The sequence below is a fragment of the Oenanthe melanoleuca genome, chromosome 3 (genome assembly GCF_029582105.1).
Source record: "Oenanthe melanoleuca isolate GR-GAL-2019-014 chromosome 3, OMel1.0, whole genome shotgun sequence".
NCBI lineage: Eukaryota > Metazoa > Chordata > Aves > Passeriformes > Muscicapidae > Oenanthe > Oenanthe melanoleuca.
In genome coordinates, this window is record NC_079336.1 from 57,899,847 (window position 1) to 57,917,389 (window position 17,543).

Below are 17,543 nucleotides of genomic sequence, written 5' to 3' on the forward strand. Positions count from 1 at the left end.
CAAATCCTGGAGTCATTGTGAACATGTGCAGAGGTTTTTTCATATAAATAAATTATAGGTTATTGGCAGAGTATAACATTGGAAAAAATAAATGAGGAAATGTGTGCTTTCAATTTCTTCTGAATGTCCTTCTCTCCAAAAGTTTCAGTTAGACATGGATAAATACAATGCTTAGGAAAAAAAAAGTGCTGCAAATGAGCTGATCCCTTTTTACCTATGAGGCCAGTGGATTGGATAACTTCATCGACTCCAACAGCAATCTGACATAGACTGGAACGATTGATTGCAGGCATTTCGTTACACTTGAAAACAGCCTGAATTGGTTCATTAAATCCCAAAGCTGCTTCATGTGCTACAACTTGTCCATTCCAGTAGAGGATAAAAGCAGAGGTGAATGGTCTCTGATTCACTTCAAGGTATCCCTGTGATCCTACTAAGTGGATCCTCTCTTTCAGCTGTTTTGTGTGGAAGTGAGGCATGAGAAAATGGGAAGAAAGAGCTGTTGAACATTAGGTTTTGAGGCCTCTTTGGGTATGTCAGGAGAGGGACACTTCTGCTAGGCCAGTTTTACATATGATGTGCATCCCTGACAGTGGTGAGATAGTTCTGAAATTCTTTCAAAGAGGCATTTCAAATGTGGTTGTAAACTATGCAGGGTCACTGCAACATGAATAAAACAGTAGATAACAAAAACCCCGTGAAATGCTGTTCACTGTCCATAGGTAGCCATGAAGATGACAGTGAATACACCTGAACAGTACTACACCTCCATGGTGCTACCTGGGAGGGGTCTCCTCAGTCCTGCAGAAAATCTTAGCAAAAGAATTTGTCCTGCACTAGCCTCTGCCAGGGATTGGACTTTGGCAGTTTTAGCTGCCTGTGTATGCACGCTCTTTTCTGTAGTAAAAGAGGTCTATGTAACACATGTAATATTGGCAAATTCTTCATTGAAGTCAGTAAAGGGAACAGTTGATAATTGTATAAATATAGATCCTTAAAGATATGTAAAGAAGCAACAACCCACTGCCTTTCATGTGAAAATAACTCCTACAGAAATTTGTGTTGCTCTGAAGGATTCTGCAGACTCAACATACAAGGGTCTGCACATAATACGGTTTTAATAGTGGGTAGGTGTATTGAAAAGAAAGTATGGGAATTGACTTTGGTTATCCACATACTTTGGTGGAGTTTTTTTAATCACCCATTTAAACACTGCCAGTATATCATGTGGAAGAGTGCTAGGGATTGCAGGCAGAGTAGGATATAACTAAATCAGTAAAGATATCTATCACAGGCTTGCACTAGCATTCTTCTGTCACTAAAACTATCAATATACTTAACACAAGAAAAGATCATGATCTGTATTCTTCCAGTATTGCTTGGGATGTGCTCATTGGAGTTTAAAATGAGATATTTCTTTTTTAAACCCTTGTTTTATAAGGGTTAATATTTAATATTTGTAGGTAAATTTAGGCTTCCAGCTGAACCTGCCCATGTGAAACTGAAGTTTGTTTGTGTGTAGACTAGCTTGCACACATCTGTCATTTTTATCCATTTACATTTATAAAAATAGAGAGGAGAAAAATATCTTTACTCTTGAGGAATAGCATTCTTCCCTCCAGTGCATTCTTCTAAAGTTAACATTTCATTTTAGAAGAAAATTGCACCCATTTTACAAAGCATGACAACCTGAAAGCTCACACAGTAAGAAACACTTCTTACCTTCTGTAAGCTGTGAAAAGTTTTCAGATTATACTGTCATTTTAGAGCTTGCTGCCACACTGCTGAAAAGCAGCATCATTTGAGATGTATAGAAGGAAAATGCAGAAAGAAAAATTCTTAACTGTTTCCTTTCCACTCTGATTCTGTTTTGAAAAAGTGAGTCTTAACATATAAAAATGAAGCCCTAAAACTGGTAAATCTGAACTTTCTTAATCATGGTTCACCATAAAAGTGAAATAGAAACTATTTTGTTGCCTCATATGTTACAATATAAGCACATAGAAATTTTGCTGGATAAAAGCTGGAATTTTCCACCTTCCTTTTTGTAGAGTTCTGGGGCATCTTAAGTGTCAGATTAAAATTGATGCTGGTGAGCAATAGAGTAACTTTTTACTTACTGCAAAAGGTAGTGGGTAGTTCCAGTTGATTCAGCTGTTCAGGCTGTGTGATCATGTATCTGATGCTCACCACAACATCAAATTAGTAGCTACATGACTTCCCTACTTCCCCCTTTCCACCCACCGAAAAAAAGAACAAAAACCCAAACTTAGACAAAGTGTTTTTGTTGCTAAGAGTTAAACTGATTTTCTTGAACACCCAGCTACATAGCAAGTGATGCTTTCAGTAAATTGGTTGCTATTGCAGAATCAGTTTGTGCTTTCTTTGCATAATCTGCAGGATTCATGTCAATGTATTTCCTGCCAGCCACTTAGTATTAATAAAACAAATTTAGTCCTGACTCTCACTTCAGTAGGAGTTGTAACACAGCTCAGTCTGGCTGAAGTAAATTCAGGCATGCATTTCATTTCTAAGAAAGGTAATCATATTTGCCTGTAGGAAGGATTGCTGTGAAGAAGTTACAGTGTCAGCAAGGCAGAAAACTTTAAAGGAGGCTATTTATTTAATTAAAATTAATATCCATTCACTGCAAAGAACAGCAATGGCTCATGGAACTGCTAGGTCACCCCCTTGGCTTCATGTTTCTTTTCTCCTGACTCTCTTCCAGTTTTGCCAAACTGCAGCTGATAGCTGGAAGGAGATACAGAGTCTGTCATACTTTCGAGGCTAACATGCAAGATGAATGGTGGCAATGCTCTTGAAGCCATTGGCAGTGGGGTTCTACTCTGCTGTATCTCTCTTTCATGGTGTTGAGTGCCAGGCCTCACCACTATGTGGGGACATGGACAAAGTGAGTGGTTCTGTAGCATCTGTGAGGTACAGTGAGGATCTTTTTTAGAGATGTGCAACTAGAAATGCGTTTCTGTTTACTTGACAATAGTCTGTCTTCAGTTCAAAGTAAGGAAAAGGCAAAGGAGGAAAAGAGTGATTGACTAGATGAGTTTTAAGAAGTGTCTACTGCAATCAACAACAAAGTTTAGGCTTTTGCTATACAGACATAAAGGATATGTTTCCCTTCATATATTTGGCTTCATTCCCAAAGCTTTATGTCAGTCTTTTTCCCTTGTGTTTAATTCTGAACCACTCCCCATCTTCCACTGCTGAGCAAATCAGTTCACTTTCTGCAAGTAGGAGGGTCCTCCTGCTGTAGCAGCAGCCCCTCTGTGCTGTCAGAGCTGAGGCAGCTCAGGTGGGGTCTGTGACAGGGTCTGTCCACACATGGCACAGAGCCCAGCTCACAGGGTTACACTACACAGAAAAGATGGGTTGAGAATTTATAGCTTATGTAGCAGCCTCAGTGCTTTCTGCTGTCTCTATATAAGAAAAAAAGAAAGAGAAGAAAAGAGAATCGAACATAACATGAGCTTCCATTAGCTGTAAAGCCCAAAGAGCAGCAGGAAAGCAGGGTCACTCCTGCCTTTTCACCACAGAGATGGAATTCTGCTCTTGCCACCTCTTCTGCTTTTCCTGGTGGTGTCTCAGCTCAGATGGCTGTCCGTCCTTGGTTTCCCCCAGGTCATAATACACATTCTGCAAGGTAGGACAGCTGAGATGGATATCATCTGTGGATATCATCTGTACTCCATCAAGGGAGGAAAGTAGTTGCTATTTACAAGCCGATCAGGCAGCTAATAGGTACCTCACAAAGAGTATTGCCACCAATCTCCTTGTACTGTAGGCATTCTTGATCATCTTGCTTTTTGGCCACCAGTGGTGTGAAGTGGTAACAAAGCATAACCATTTGTGACTGAAGACTACTTCTCCATGTACTAGTTTGCCATGATTCACACTCTAGGCTATTTTTGTGCAATTTCTGCTCCAGGGAACAACTTTCAGGTTTTCTAGCCCATCTTTGAGGACAAAGAGGAGATGATTGGTTTGGTTTCAGGATTTTCTAAACTTGTGTGGGACAAACTTGTTTCTAATTTTACCTAAATAGTTGCTTGCAAAGCACTTTGAGATAAGTGGATGAGAAGCACTCTGTGAGAGCTGCCTCTTCTTAAAAAGATATGAGGCAACATCAGAAACTGGCCTTCTGGGATCCAAAGTTCAGATCAGTGAAAGAAATACAAAAATAGGGAGTTTGGGCCCTTTATTTATAAAGCTGACTTTTCTGTATATGGACAGAATGTACTGTTTGTGCCTGAACTAGTAGCCTTCATTCCTGACTGTTGTGTGATAGCTTTAGTTTGTTTGACATCTTCTCTTTTTCAGTGTTGTGGGTTTCTTACTTTCTTTTCCCTTCCCCTCCCACCCTTCCCCCAACTCTTTCTTGTCTTCTTGCAATTTAGAAATCAAGCTCCTCCACCACAACTGGAGAGAAGATCACTAAAGTCTATGAGCTAGGAAATGAGCCGGAGCGTAAGCTGTGGGTGGATCGGTACCTGACGTTCATGGAGGAGAGGGGCACGCCTGTGGCCAGTCTGCCAGCTGTGGGCAAGAAGCCCTTGGACCTGTTCAGGCTCTATGTCTGCGTCAAAGAGATCGGAGGTTTGGCACAGGTGAGAAGAGCTGGTTAAAAGTGAACCTTCAAAAGTCAATATTCTTTTTTTCTAGAGTATTCCAGCTGGATACATCATTAGGTTTTCAGCTCTGACAATATTGTTGAAGAAAATGGTTTCATGCTTTGATAGCTGTCTGGAGTTCATTTTGGGTTGCATAATGGCCCTAAAACTTTAGAGTTTGACCATTGCTGTAGACAGATAAAATTGTTGCCTTTTCAGGGGAATCTAGTAATGCTGCTGAGAGAGAAGAAAAGAGGAAAAGGCCAGTGGATCAAAATTACGAGTAAGAAGCAGACGATAGAGCTAAAAGGAAAAAGAAATGTTTAAGTCGGTGTTTCCTATATAGAGAAACAGCCCGTAAGACAATTCAGTTCATCTCTCCAGAGAAGCTGCAGACATATTCTTAAAACACAGTCCTTTATCCCAAACCTTTAATTCTAGTGTCTCTATACAGTATATTTGTTTCTTAGACATGGACTGTGCTCTGTTTGGAAATACAGGATATTTTGGGTTGCCTTGCAGACATAATGATTACAAGGAAAAGGTGATTTACCTAAATGAGTTGACGAAAAATGAAAGCAGAAAGAGCTGAGAATAAAAAAAGTCACAAGCTTTCATTTGTATTCTCACCAGTTAACTTGAAGTTTTGCAAAGAGGTGTTGCAAAAATATTCATGAGTTCTGTAAGGCTGTTCACCACAGAGCAAAATGAAATGTTTCACTGTTTAGCATCTAAAGGGAAAGCAGGAGATAATGGTCAATACTTGCAGTCTGAGATTTAGCATTTGAAGTCACCTGTCCTTGCCTGATGCTTGTGCAAACATCCCTTGCATCTAGGGGATCATTGGCTAGACACTAGAAGCTATTGTGAAGTGCAGGGATCCATGAATTCTGTGTTTACGAGAACATTTGTTCAATGCCTTGCAAAATGAGGTCTTAAACATAGCAAATATGTAGATAAATATGCATGTGTAATATTATATAAAACGTAATATTAAACATTCTGCACTAATTCTACACTAATTACAAAATCTGAACTCAAAAATATGGCAAATTAGATTCTCAAAAAGAGAACATATTTTCCTAATCTATGTGGTTAGTTCAGGAAAGGAATGTCCAACATCAATTAGTGCCCATTTCAAAGCTATTTTTAATAGTGCACCTCACAACCTAGGATTTGACTATGAACTAGATCATTGGCCCTTCAAATCCAGGGATTTTAGCTATTCTTATTATTAAAGGAAGGCAGAGAAATGTAATATAGTTCATTCTGCCAGTTGGTAAATGCTGTGTATTGGTAAGAGATGTTATCCTGACATTTTTAGTGATGAGCTCATGCCCCTCAGCATCATATGGATTTGATTACTTTTAGCTCAGAAACTTTATTCCAGGTAAATCGTGTCATGCAGCTGCTCTGCCTCGTACAGCGTGATTGTGCCCACAGTGTGACTCTTAGCATCGAAAATTGAGCAAGATGGGGGGCAGATGGGATATTTGAGAGAGTCATTCATGTTTGCTTATTATGGAAATTTATTTTATTTTGGGACATTCAGTGTTGATTTTCAGTGACAGACATTATGCTTTGCCAAAGAATAGATGCTGTTCACTTAGACTGATTTTTGAAGGAGCTTGAGTTACGATGTGCTTCAGTACTGGTGAAAATTTACACTTAAAATGAGGGCTCCTGGTTTTGCTGGTGTGTCCACATGAATGGTCACTACGTTCAGAGCTACTTAGAGGTGCAGGGCTTTGCTTGCTGAGTTTTATTTAAATGCATCTGTGTGATGGCCTTCTATAAAGCTATTGCTCCAACTGCTGCACTCCATATCTCATGACTCTGCCTGGAAAGTGGCAGGGAGTAGAGCTGTGCAGCAGTGGTGCACATTCCCCATCTGAGGAGTTGCCATTGATGGGGTCTCAACATGAGCAGAGCAGCTGCTAGCAGTCTTCTTTTAAATGCCAATATACTGGGCATTTAGGCATGAACGTTTCTGTTTGCATTATGCAATGTGTTCATTACGCACCACTTAGCTGTAAGCCAGTAGGCACAAAGAGCTGTGTAACTGGATTTCAGGCCTCAACAAGGGCAGTTAATGAAAATCTGGTCTCCTTTAACTCCTGGGTTCTTGCAGGATGTACCAGAGAAATAAAAACATTTAGCATAGCCATGCCAACCTGCTTGCTGTTAATGCCATCCTCAAAAGATCATTGCTGACTGGCAGCAGTTGCGGTGTTATTAAACACTGAGAGAAACTTAAGAAAATGTTTTTTTTTTGCTGGCACACAGACTAAGGAATAGTATGGCTGATGGTAATCTTTCTAGCCATACAAGTTAAGTTGGAGTCATTAAAATATCAGGCCTTAGGGCAAGTAGCAGACATCATGGAATCAGAATTGCTACCCACAAAAGATGAGATTTCTCAGATGTTTAAAGCCAATTTATTTTGGTGCTGACCCTGCTCCTTGGATCAGACGTAGAAATTGCATAACTGGTTGAATGCACTTAAAGGCATCAGGTGTTACAGCAAAAGCAGTGGCTGCTACGAGTGGTACAGCTGAGTGAGTCAGTGGCATCACCCAGGATGACAAATGAACTTCGTTATTATTACAGATCAGCTGTGTTTGAGGAACCTGTGAGCAGAGTCTTTCAATATTCTCAGCCTTACACTGCAAACAAGACTCACAGTGGAGTGGTGCAGTCAGCATTGTAATACACAGTATTGCTGGACTAGCCGTGAGTGTTTGAAGTCTGCCTTAATTAATTAAGGGGCCTGGCTTCACTCTGCCTCTCATCTAGCCAGAGAGAAGATCATTGATCTGTCCCTGCAAGATGCACTAAAGTGAAAGGAATCGAACCATGAATTGCAAGCTGAACTGTTTGACAGCTGGTGGCTGTTTGGATGAAAAAATTATTTTTCATATCAATGTTCAAACAAATTGCAGAATAACACTGTTACTGCTTTCTAAATTATATTTTAGAAGCTGCTTTTTAATTAGAATGGGGTGTGGGTGGGTGGGTGTCAGGGAGGGAGAGAGTGAGCAGGAATTTGCTTGGAGATGGATTGCTAGCTGAAGAGCTTAGGCCCTGGAAGGGCATAAGACATTTAAAGGATGCACCATGCAGAAGACTCTACAAGCAAAGCTTTTTATGTAGCTATCAGCAGGTTCTTTAATGGCTTTATAACTGTAAATGCTGTCTGTGCATTACTGTGTGTGGGAGTAATGAGCATTAGTTAAAAGAGGAAAAAAAAAAAAGTAAACTAAGACATTAAGTGCTTTTTTTTCCCTTTTTTGTTTCCTGACTTAAACAAAACACTTTGCTGCAAACCAATGATTCTGCCGTTTACTTTGGTAGGTTAATAAAAACAAGAAGTGGCGTGAGCTGGCAACCACCTTGAACGTTGGCACTTCGAGCAGCGCAGCCAGCTCCCTGAAAAAACAATACATTCAGTACCTGTTTGCCTTCGAGTGCAAGATTGAGCGAGGGGAGGAGCCCCCTCCAGAAGTCTTCAGCACTGGAGATACCAAGAAACAACCTAAGATTCAGCCGCCATCTCCTGGTAAGTCAAACAAACTGCAGCCTCTTACACAACCATTTTTTGAGTGCAAGGCATACAAGGTTTCTGCACCCTATGTATATAAGCTTGTCTTGATAATGCTGGAAAAATAAGCATAAACCTATTGTTGGATCTTGTTCCCAAACTTGGAGCCAGCTCCTGAGTCAAATCAGAGTTAACTCTGAAGGGCCACCACAGTTGTGTGTCTGGTTTGTCCTTGCACACTCCAGCATACAAAGATGTGTATGCCAGCGTACCCTTAACATCCAGTGATATGGGTGTAATAAAAAGAACAGAGATCTGCACGGTTGTGCTTCTGCTGTGAGACAGGAGCATGCATTTGTCTAAAGGTCAGGCTCTGGGACCTGCACTTTCCTTGCTGTGGCTGAAGCTGCTTTTCAACACAACTGTTGATCAGCAAGGCTTCAGTTGGAGAAGGATGGCAGATGCTGGACTGCTCAGCATGTCTCAGATGGTTGCTCTGGAGCAGCTCATGTTGAATGTGTGGCAGATGGAGAGCTGAGAGTACAGTGTATCCCCACTGCCAGACATCCTGGTTTGGAGGCATACTCTCAGTTCTTTTGTTGCTAATCCTGTGTGCCAGGTAAGTCATTAGAATCACTGTTTTTATCTTCTCATCTGAATAATTGGAACTAGGATTGCTTTTTTTGGCTGTTCTTTTTTGCAGTGTGGTGTTTGAAACCGCTGTTTTCTTTCTAAATTCACGTCGCTTAAGATTCTGAAGATTTGATAGTCACAATTGATACTCAAGGCAGGACTGTTTTAAAGTAGAAACATTTTAAGTACATAGGAAGCATCATAGTCTAGATGTTGACTTCTGGACTACCCATGGAAGAGTAAAATAATCCTTTAATTATTTTGGTTTATTCCTTTTGTCTTTAGTTTTTCTGACCAACAAAACAATTTAACATAATTTGTGAATTATTGCCACAATTACTTATTAGGCAGACCACTATCACTTATTGCCAAGAGAATATAATTTCTGGAATGTTTAGAGCAGTTTCCTGCAGTAGGACACAGTTTTAGGAAAATATTAATTAACTTGATTTCTGTTAGTGTAGTTCACTGGCTGAAAATGGGAAGTGTAGAGTCAGAGACCCAGCAAGCCCTGCAGAGAGTTTGCAATTGCATGGCTTCAGTATCCTATCATGGACACTAGAAAATTGCAAAGACCTTTATATTCATATAATAAAGTTCTGGCCTTTCCAAGATTATCTCTTACAATAGTGCTTTCTCAGTACAGAAAAATATAACAGTGATAAGGCTTAAATCTTTCTCAGTCTGTTTTATTCAGTGTAAGGATTTGAGGGAGTGTTTAGTTAAAATCTTCCTAAGCACATCTCTGTGTAATAACTTAAATATTTCCTTTACCTTGTTAAAAACTAGGGTTATCAGGTACCCCGGTGGTGATTGTTTAATAGAGAGAAGATTAGGTTACTTTCCAATTCAAGTTTAGAAGACAGAGAAGAACATTTGGTACTAAAAGTAAAGCCCATAGTCCAAATGTATATCTCTCTGAAATAAACACGGAGTGTCCTGAATGTGCACAACTGCAAAAAATAAAATTTGTTGGAGGTGCCCATCACCTCCTGAGAAGACTGGTAAGGGAAACTGAAATGGTTAGACTTGTTAAGGACAGTGAAGAAGAAATTAATGTCTCTAAAAAGGAAAGAGTATTATGCTTTGTTCTCTCCTCCCTTACCTTCTCCCTCCAATACTGCTCTCAGTAGTTGATTTGGGGATGATCACCATAGATCAGTTGAATTTTGAGATGAAGAATTGCTATTTGAATAGTAATGACACAAAGGAATGGAAATGTCAGATGTACCACTTTACAGGGTTCTTTTGCATCATGACGCTACAAATGAAAATGGCAAAGTCCAAGTTTAAATTTATCATAACATTCAAGCAAGCTGTCTTTGAGGAGAACTGAAACTATTTTTCTAAAATAAAAACACAGCAGGACATAGAGACTAGAAAAGGGGGAAGCAAGCAAGGATCTCAAGGTTTGTTTTGTTGGAGAGAAAAGACTCGTGTCACTGAAAGGGACTGCACTTCTGTACGGAGAAAGGCTTTCCCAGTGTGTATCAGCTTTAGTACATGAAGTCCCGCTGAGGTATAGATGCCTCAGAGAGTACAAGCCTGTTCTCTTTAATAGTCAGCTTTTTTTCTTGTTCCTTTTCCTTTAGTATATACCAACATTAACATTTTAGCTGCACAAAAGAAGCAGAGTTGTAGACATACTTTAGATAATCTGTCACTCTGGCATTCAGAGGGAACAGGAGCCCAATACAAGAAACAGTAGCCTCCAAAGGTCCTTGCTTTAACCATTAGCCTCTCTTGTGCAGTTAGCTCAGTGTAGGCAGAGCCACTTAGAAGCCAAATCCATTTGCAGAGAACTATTTACAGTATTAGGGCTGAAGTTAATCTGATAGAAAAGCAGAAGGACCTATCTCAGAGGAGAGGGTGTTGTATTTGTCCAGTTCTAACAAGCTGATGCTATGAAACAGGTCTTGAGTTCTTAAAAGTCAGCTGATCTTCATAAAACTTTTAAAATTAAATATTTCAGTTGCTCATAAGAATACATCAGGGCTGGCAGGCTTTATGGTACAGAGAAGGATTCAGTTCCAATGTTGTCGTAGTTCCCAGGTGGGTGGTTATGCAAGGTGGGAGCTGAAGTGCAGCTTAGAGCAAATCTGTTCTTGCAGATATCTCACATCCAAGGGGTGGTTATGTGACTGCCTCGCAGATGACCTTTAGAGTGCAGGCATAGAGGGAGTGCTAGGAAACACAGTGTGACAGCCATGGCAAGGAGATTCATATGGAAGAGCGTGGTCAAGAAGAGGATGTGATGTGTAAGTCAAATTTATGGGACTGTGAGACAGTGGTCTGGGATCATGTGTTTGTCCATTTGCTTGTAGCAATATATTCGGGATTCTCCCATCTTCTGTTTTTTACAACATCATTAATAAGGTAAATGGTACGTAAAGGGGTGAATAATTTAGTGTTATGTACAGTGAAATTCATGAGAGTGTCAGCAATTACAAGAAGTTGAAAAAAGGAGTGATAGTAGAGGAGCAAAGTGGCAGGCTGTTGGCCTTGATCAGCAGAGATTGGCACAGTAGCCAAGGTGTTAGGGTTAGGATTAGGTGCTCATTTCAGTAGTTCTTACTTCATATCACTGTCAGAGCCTTTTCTGCTGTTTCATAAAGCTCCTGGGGAGGGCTGAGGGCCTGAATGTTTTTAGTGTGCCTTGCACTGCTCTGAAGCTGTGCAAGTTGGTGACGTGTTTGTGGTAGGCTGAGGACTTTGTGTCAGCTTAAGTCTGCCTGAGTCAGGTAATACCATCAGCAGTGAAGGCCAGCAGCAAATGCCTAATGACAGACTAACTATTGGAGGATCCCTGATGGCTTCTCTCCTGATCTTTGGGTCTGTGCCAAGGTCCATGTCAACTGCTGATGATTTTCACTGCATAAAAACTCCCTTAGAGAGAAGCATTGTAGGTCTTTCTTCTTTCCTGAGCGGGTGCAAAGACAGTGCTTTTCCTGTCATGTGCATTTGATAGTTTTAACCAAAATGCTCACAAATAATGTGGGAAGTTCTAAACTGAGAACAGTTCTGGGCATCATTACTGTAAGCACTAATGGATGCTGGAGAAAAAATTCCAAAAAAGCATCAGCATGGAGGAGTTATCTTCCATTGCTGTGCTCTGGCACTCTGAATTCTTAGTTGCAGTGTGTGGTTATGTGTGCACAACTCTCAAAATAACGGGCTCAGAGTTTATCCTGTGCTGAGTGAACAGGGTGGCCAAAGTGGTCCAGCTTTGAGTAACAGCAGCTGGCCCTGATGTCAACAGAGATTTCATTAAAGCAAACCTGGAAAAATCCTCCTCTTGTGCTGGGAGGAGGGAGCGAGAAGGCTCCAGGAGTGTGCTGCCTGCGTTTCCTTGGCAGCAGAGGAAGGAGACTTGGGGAGGGGATGGCGGGGACAGGCAGGGCTCGGCAGGACACAGCCATTGAGGGAGCGCGGCTGTAACCAGAGCCATCCGTCTGCCAGCGGGGCTGACTGGAGAGCTATTATTAGCAGGCAGGTGATGTCATGGAGCGTGTCATGAGGCCAGCCAGGGAATCCCCGCTGCAGATGGATGGGCCGGGGCGGGGGGACAGGCAGAGGTGTCCTGTGCCTGCATCCAGCTGCCCGGGGGGCCCTGCAGCAGCCAGCAGCCCAGTCCAGCCCGACTGGGGCACTGGGTTCGTGCTGTGTCAATTATCTCCCCAGCGTGCTGGCTGCCTGCTCCCTCTGAAGTATGTGAATGTACTTAACCTTCAGTAACCTTTCCATTGTTTACTTTAGAGTATACATTTGTAGCTTCTGGCAAAAGGTAGGGATATCCTAGAGAGCGTGTCAGGCCTCACATTAATGAAGTTTCAAGAGGTTGCATTCTTCTTTCCTTTTCTTTTTTTTTCTTCTTTATTTTTTTTCCAAAGGAAAAAAAAATTGCTGGCAGGGGAAAGGTTTTATATCTTTTTTTTAGCTGCATATTTCTTCTCTGGCAAATAAAGGGTCTTTTCTGAAAGCAGTACTTACTGCCATGCAAGGCAAAAGGCATGGCAGTACTATAATTCCATGCTGCAGAGAATAATGCTTGCTGTCATCTGTTATTAACACATGCTTCCACGGCAAACTGTGGAAGACCTCACCTTCTCACTGACCAAGATTCAATTATATTTAAGTTTTGATGTATTTTGTATTTTAAAAATCATAGTCTTATAAATGTTGTGATACCTGAAAGACAATAATTGCTTAGATGTGGATTTGAGATGAGGAATTCAGTAGCTATGAATCCACAGGTTTTTTCCCTGGACATCCCCAAGATAGCTGCAGAATCATGTAAGCAGAGATTACTTTTCCTAAAAGAACATTGTTGTTTGCCTTCCTTCTTAGAGCTCAGTTTAATACTGAAGCTTATGAAGCACTCTGAAAGATACTATTTCTCTTTCAGAATGTCCACAATCAAAGTCAAACATCTAACATAATAAAATTCTTGCAAAAATAGACATAAAAATTTCAGAGTGCACCCGAACAAATGTAAAATTTAAGGTGAAATAGGCAATACAGACCTTTCTTGGTAGATGGAGTCCTAATCCAGAGATTGAAACGCTTGCAGTTCCTATTCTGTAGAAGTATCACTAACCCAAGGGAGGTCAGAGGCAAAGTGTATTAACAAAGCAGTACCAGAAATGTTGCACTACTCATGACAGCATTTGCCTTCCATTTTTTCAGTTGTATATAACCAGTCATTTAGAAAGAGGCTTGAGGAAAAATAATCAACATTATAACTGCCACCCTGAAGATAGAAATTGGACTTGTAGCTTCTCAATTGGGTATCTTCTTTTTTATTTTAAACCTTTCTTTATATAAGATTATATGAAACACATTATTATTAACAATTTTGCGCTCCTGCAGCCAATAAATGCTGAAAAATCTTTTACTTTTTTCCTTTAGGTTTGCTAGAGACATGATTTAAACTCTTGCTCAGGTAGGATAGGGAAAAGCTTAATTGCTTCTTAATAGCCCACTATAAGAGAAATATGAAGGGTTAGGCAATATCCAAATTTGCAGTAAGCATAGGGGTACACTAAGATGTTTACTTACATGCTTCTAGTACAGCAAGATGATATGTGACAATCTGTGGCATTACTCAGAAATGCTTTCAAGCTTTTTAGGTGAATCTAGAATTGTGTTTAAAGCTCAAGGGCAGAAGAATGATCTTGACCTGCTTGGGGGTCATATATACAAAGAGCTCATTCTATGTGAATATGGTGGCTTTTTGTTTTATTATAGCACTAAAGCCTTCAGCTGACTCTAGCATTAGGAGCTTTTCCTAAAGTTTTTTTTAACCTCACTATTATGTAAGCATAATTCAAAAATGCCTGAGAAAGCTGAGGACAAGAACAATGTGGTCCACACAATGTGGATTTTACATATGCACTTGCTACTGAGACTGATTTCCAGATAGGGGAACATGTGTTACAGATATAAATGAAACACATATAAAAAAGGTGTTCTTCAGTTAAAAACAAGCTCTGCCTGTCAGGATGATGAGTGTTCTAGGATTCTGAGTCAATTATAAACTGCTTTCTTTCATATACAGAAGAAAAACCCATACTGCTTGTTCCAATTTTCCTTCTAACAGTAATTTATAAAGTTTTGTTAATTGGCTGTTGAATGTAGATAGGCAGGCAAAATAAAATACTTACATGACAGTTCATAAAAAAGAAGGACCTCTCAAGCCAAATCCATGTTCTACTTAGTGTGTCAGATTTGTGAAATTTTTCTGTTGGCAATTTTTTTCCCAGTTGCTTTTAAAGACTTGAATCCTACAAGTTCTCCTTCCATAGAATTTCTGCTGCAAGACCTGTTCTGCTTAGATGTTGTTGCTAATCCTCACTTACCACCTTCTAAATCATAAAACTCATTTGTAGAGCTTTGGGCTCAGGGCATGTTTCTGTTCAGTGGCCACATGAAAATAGCTGTGGTGTCTACTGTGGAAGACTGGTCTAGATGTATTTTACCACTACCAATATCAGATGTATTCATTTAATGCCCTTATTGCTGCTCAGTCACATTGGAACACAACAGTAAAATGCTCTTCTGCATTTGTTATGTCAAGAATATCAAGCTGTTTAGCTCCATTAAGGAGGACACTAGTGCAGATACTCTTGGTTTCTGAGATTTCAACAAATAAGTTTTTGCAGATTAAGCAGATATTTTGCAGAATTGACCTGGTTTTGTTACATATGCTTTACCATCAGTGACCCTAACTAACATTTTGTTAAGATGTCCATTTCTATTTTTACAGTTCTTTTAGGAGTGTTATCTATAGCCTCCTGTTCAAATTCTACTTTCAGTTATTGTTTTTGTCTGATCCCAGATTGCCTTTTGCATTTCTTAAATACCATCTTTTGCCATGCTGTCTGAAAGATGACATGGGATTGCAGTGTGCCACTAATCATTTGCTATGTTTCACCATGGAAATGTCTGCCTTTTAGTGCTAAATAAAACCGTGAATTTATATTAATATAGCAGCTTAAATTTATGATGGAAAGCTTCTGGCTGAAATATTTCTTATAAACGCATGTGTTGTGATAGTGATTATATGAAGAAGCTATGCCAAAGAACAACTTTCATTTACTCTGTTGTAAACTACAGACAATTAACTTTGTATCTCTGACCTCTGATTTAAATGATCCTTCATCTGGATGATTTCTATCCATGTTGCTTCAGGCAGCAGATTAAATTCATGGTTCTAGGAAAGATGATGGCTATTACTACACAGCATATCCTGATCTCAGAGGATTTTGGGGAAGTTATGAAATACTGAGATGGATTTAGGTATACACTGGCTTCTGGAGGAAAGAACAATTTTTTTTCCTTGCTGATTATTATTTCCACAGGAATTTGACTGCTACCTTTTTGTAATCACTTTTTTTTTTTTTTCATTTTTCAGCTAATTCTGGTTCATTGCAAGGCCCACAGACTCCACAGTCCACTGGTAGTAATTCCATGACAGAAGTGCCAGGTGATTTGAAGCCCCCAACACCAGCATCCACACCTCATGGACAGATGACACCTATGCAGGGTGGCAGGTATGAAAAGGGCTTTGCTTCATTTTTTATTCTCTAGTTCTGCAGCAGTTTAATCTGGTCTTTCCCAGCTGCTTAGGCACTCATAGGATTTTGCAGTATACCAGTCAGAACCTGAAAAGTGGCAGAAATTTTTTTATTTTTGGAGGAGAGAGGGGGAAAGGGAGAAAGGAGTAGAGATCCATTAGCTTTCTGAACACCAGAGGAGGATTAGACAAGCACCAGTGCAAAGAGGTGCACTGACATGAATATGTCAGTAGTAGGGAGATAGGTGGAACCCAACAGCACCAACTTAGAACCACAACCTTCCTTTGCTCACTTTTCCTGTACACCTCTGGTCAACAGATCCACTCATGTTCAGGAAGGAGAAATGTGTGGTTTAAAGATGTTACTTGATTCAAATTGTGAAAAGCATATACAAAAACAGTGGTTGACATAGCAGGGTTCAACAGGATGGACCAAGAGATCCCTTTCAGTTCTGTGCTCTGTACATCTCTCAGACCAGCTTAATCTGAAGTGAAGCTGTCTCACCATTCATTAAGGAGCCTTAGTCCACTGAAGTCCAGCAAAACAATTCTTTATGACTTCAGCAGGAACACAACTGAGCTCTGGACTGTGTACAGAGCCACACCAAACTTAATTTAATTAGGTTCTTTTTTTCTCCATCTGTAATGCTACAGGAAGGATAGCAAGAACTTTTTAAAATCATCTTCAGTTCTGATTGAGTTTTCTAGGTAAGAAAGAACAAAACAGCTTAGTGAAATTTCAGGAAGGTTTAGACTTTTATATGAGTAATAGGAATGCACAAGCAATACAATTAGATTAAAAACCCTGATTTCTAAGCTAAGTAGATAAAAAAGCTTGGGGAAAAAGTGGGTAGATGCTTTTTAATGATTGAAAGTGAAAGTCAGTGTGAAAGCCTTTTGCATCTTCCTTGGATGTATCCTGCACTGATCACTGCTACAGCATGGTGAGCTAGTTGTATTGTAGTCTAGGCTGTTTTCAGTTCTTACAAATACAGGATGATCTTAATGTTTTGTTTTTCTTAATCTGCTAGAAACAGTGCCGTCAGTGTGCATGATCCCTTTTCTGATGTAAGCGATTCAGCGTTCCCAAAGCGAAACTCCATGACGCCAAATGCACCATACCAGCAGGGAATAAACATGCCAGATATGATGGGAAGGATGCCATATGAGCCGAATAAAGATCCTTTCGGTGGAATGAGAAAAGGTATTTTCTATTTTCTTTGTGGGAGCTTAAGTGTTCTTCCCTGTGTCTTAGGTAATCAAGATGTTGTAGTCAGAATGAGCTTTTTCATTTGGGTGATTTTGCCATTGGCATCTTTGTACCAAAAAGAGAAGTGCAGTGTAGTTGAGTTTCTGATCTAGTCATATTTTTCCTTCTCAGAGTTGTGCCCATTATTTTGCAATTAACAGAATCCTAAAAATGCTTGTAGGAATACATTTTGGGAAATGGCATAAATCATAGGGTTAGATTTTATATTTCTTGAGGTTGGTTAGCTACTCTGCAAATCAAGTGCTGGACTTCACTGTTAGAATGTGGTGAAGCAACGTGCCCAGTTGTAGTAGGATTGATCTGGGAATTCACTGTGTGAAACTGAGCAAGCCTCCTAATGCTCTCTGTCTCAGTTTACATATTTTTCAGAATAGTAAAGCTAATTTTTTTCTTACTTGG

General features: G+C 40.0%; 1 protein-coding gene across 6 annotated transcripts in view; it reads left to right on the forward strand.

The window, feature by feature from the left end:
- ARID1B (AT-rich interaction domain 1B) overlaps nt 1-17,543 on the forward strand; it is a 323,079-nt gene that overhangs the window by 291,496 nt on the left and 14,040 nt on the right. For all 6 annotated transcript variants that reach the window (XM_056486539.1, XM_056486541.1, XM_056486543.1 and 3 more), the window contains 4 exons: nt 4,413-4,622; nt 7,980-8,184; nt 15,713-15,851; nt 16,906-17,078. In XM_056486539.1, coding sequence (XP_056342514.1) covers nt 4,413-4,622; nt 7,980-8,184; nt 15,713-15,851; nt 16,906-17,078 — 727 coding nt within the window. The remainder of the gene's footprint in view (nt 1-4,412; nt 4,623-7,979; nt 8,185-15,712; nt 15,852-16,905; nt 17,079-17,543) is intronic.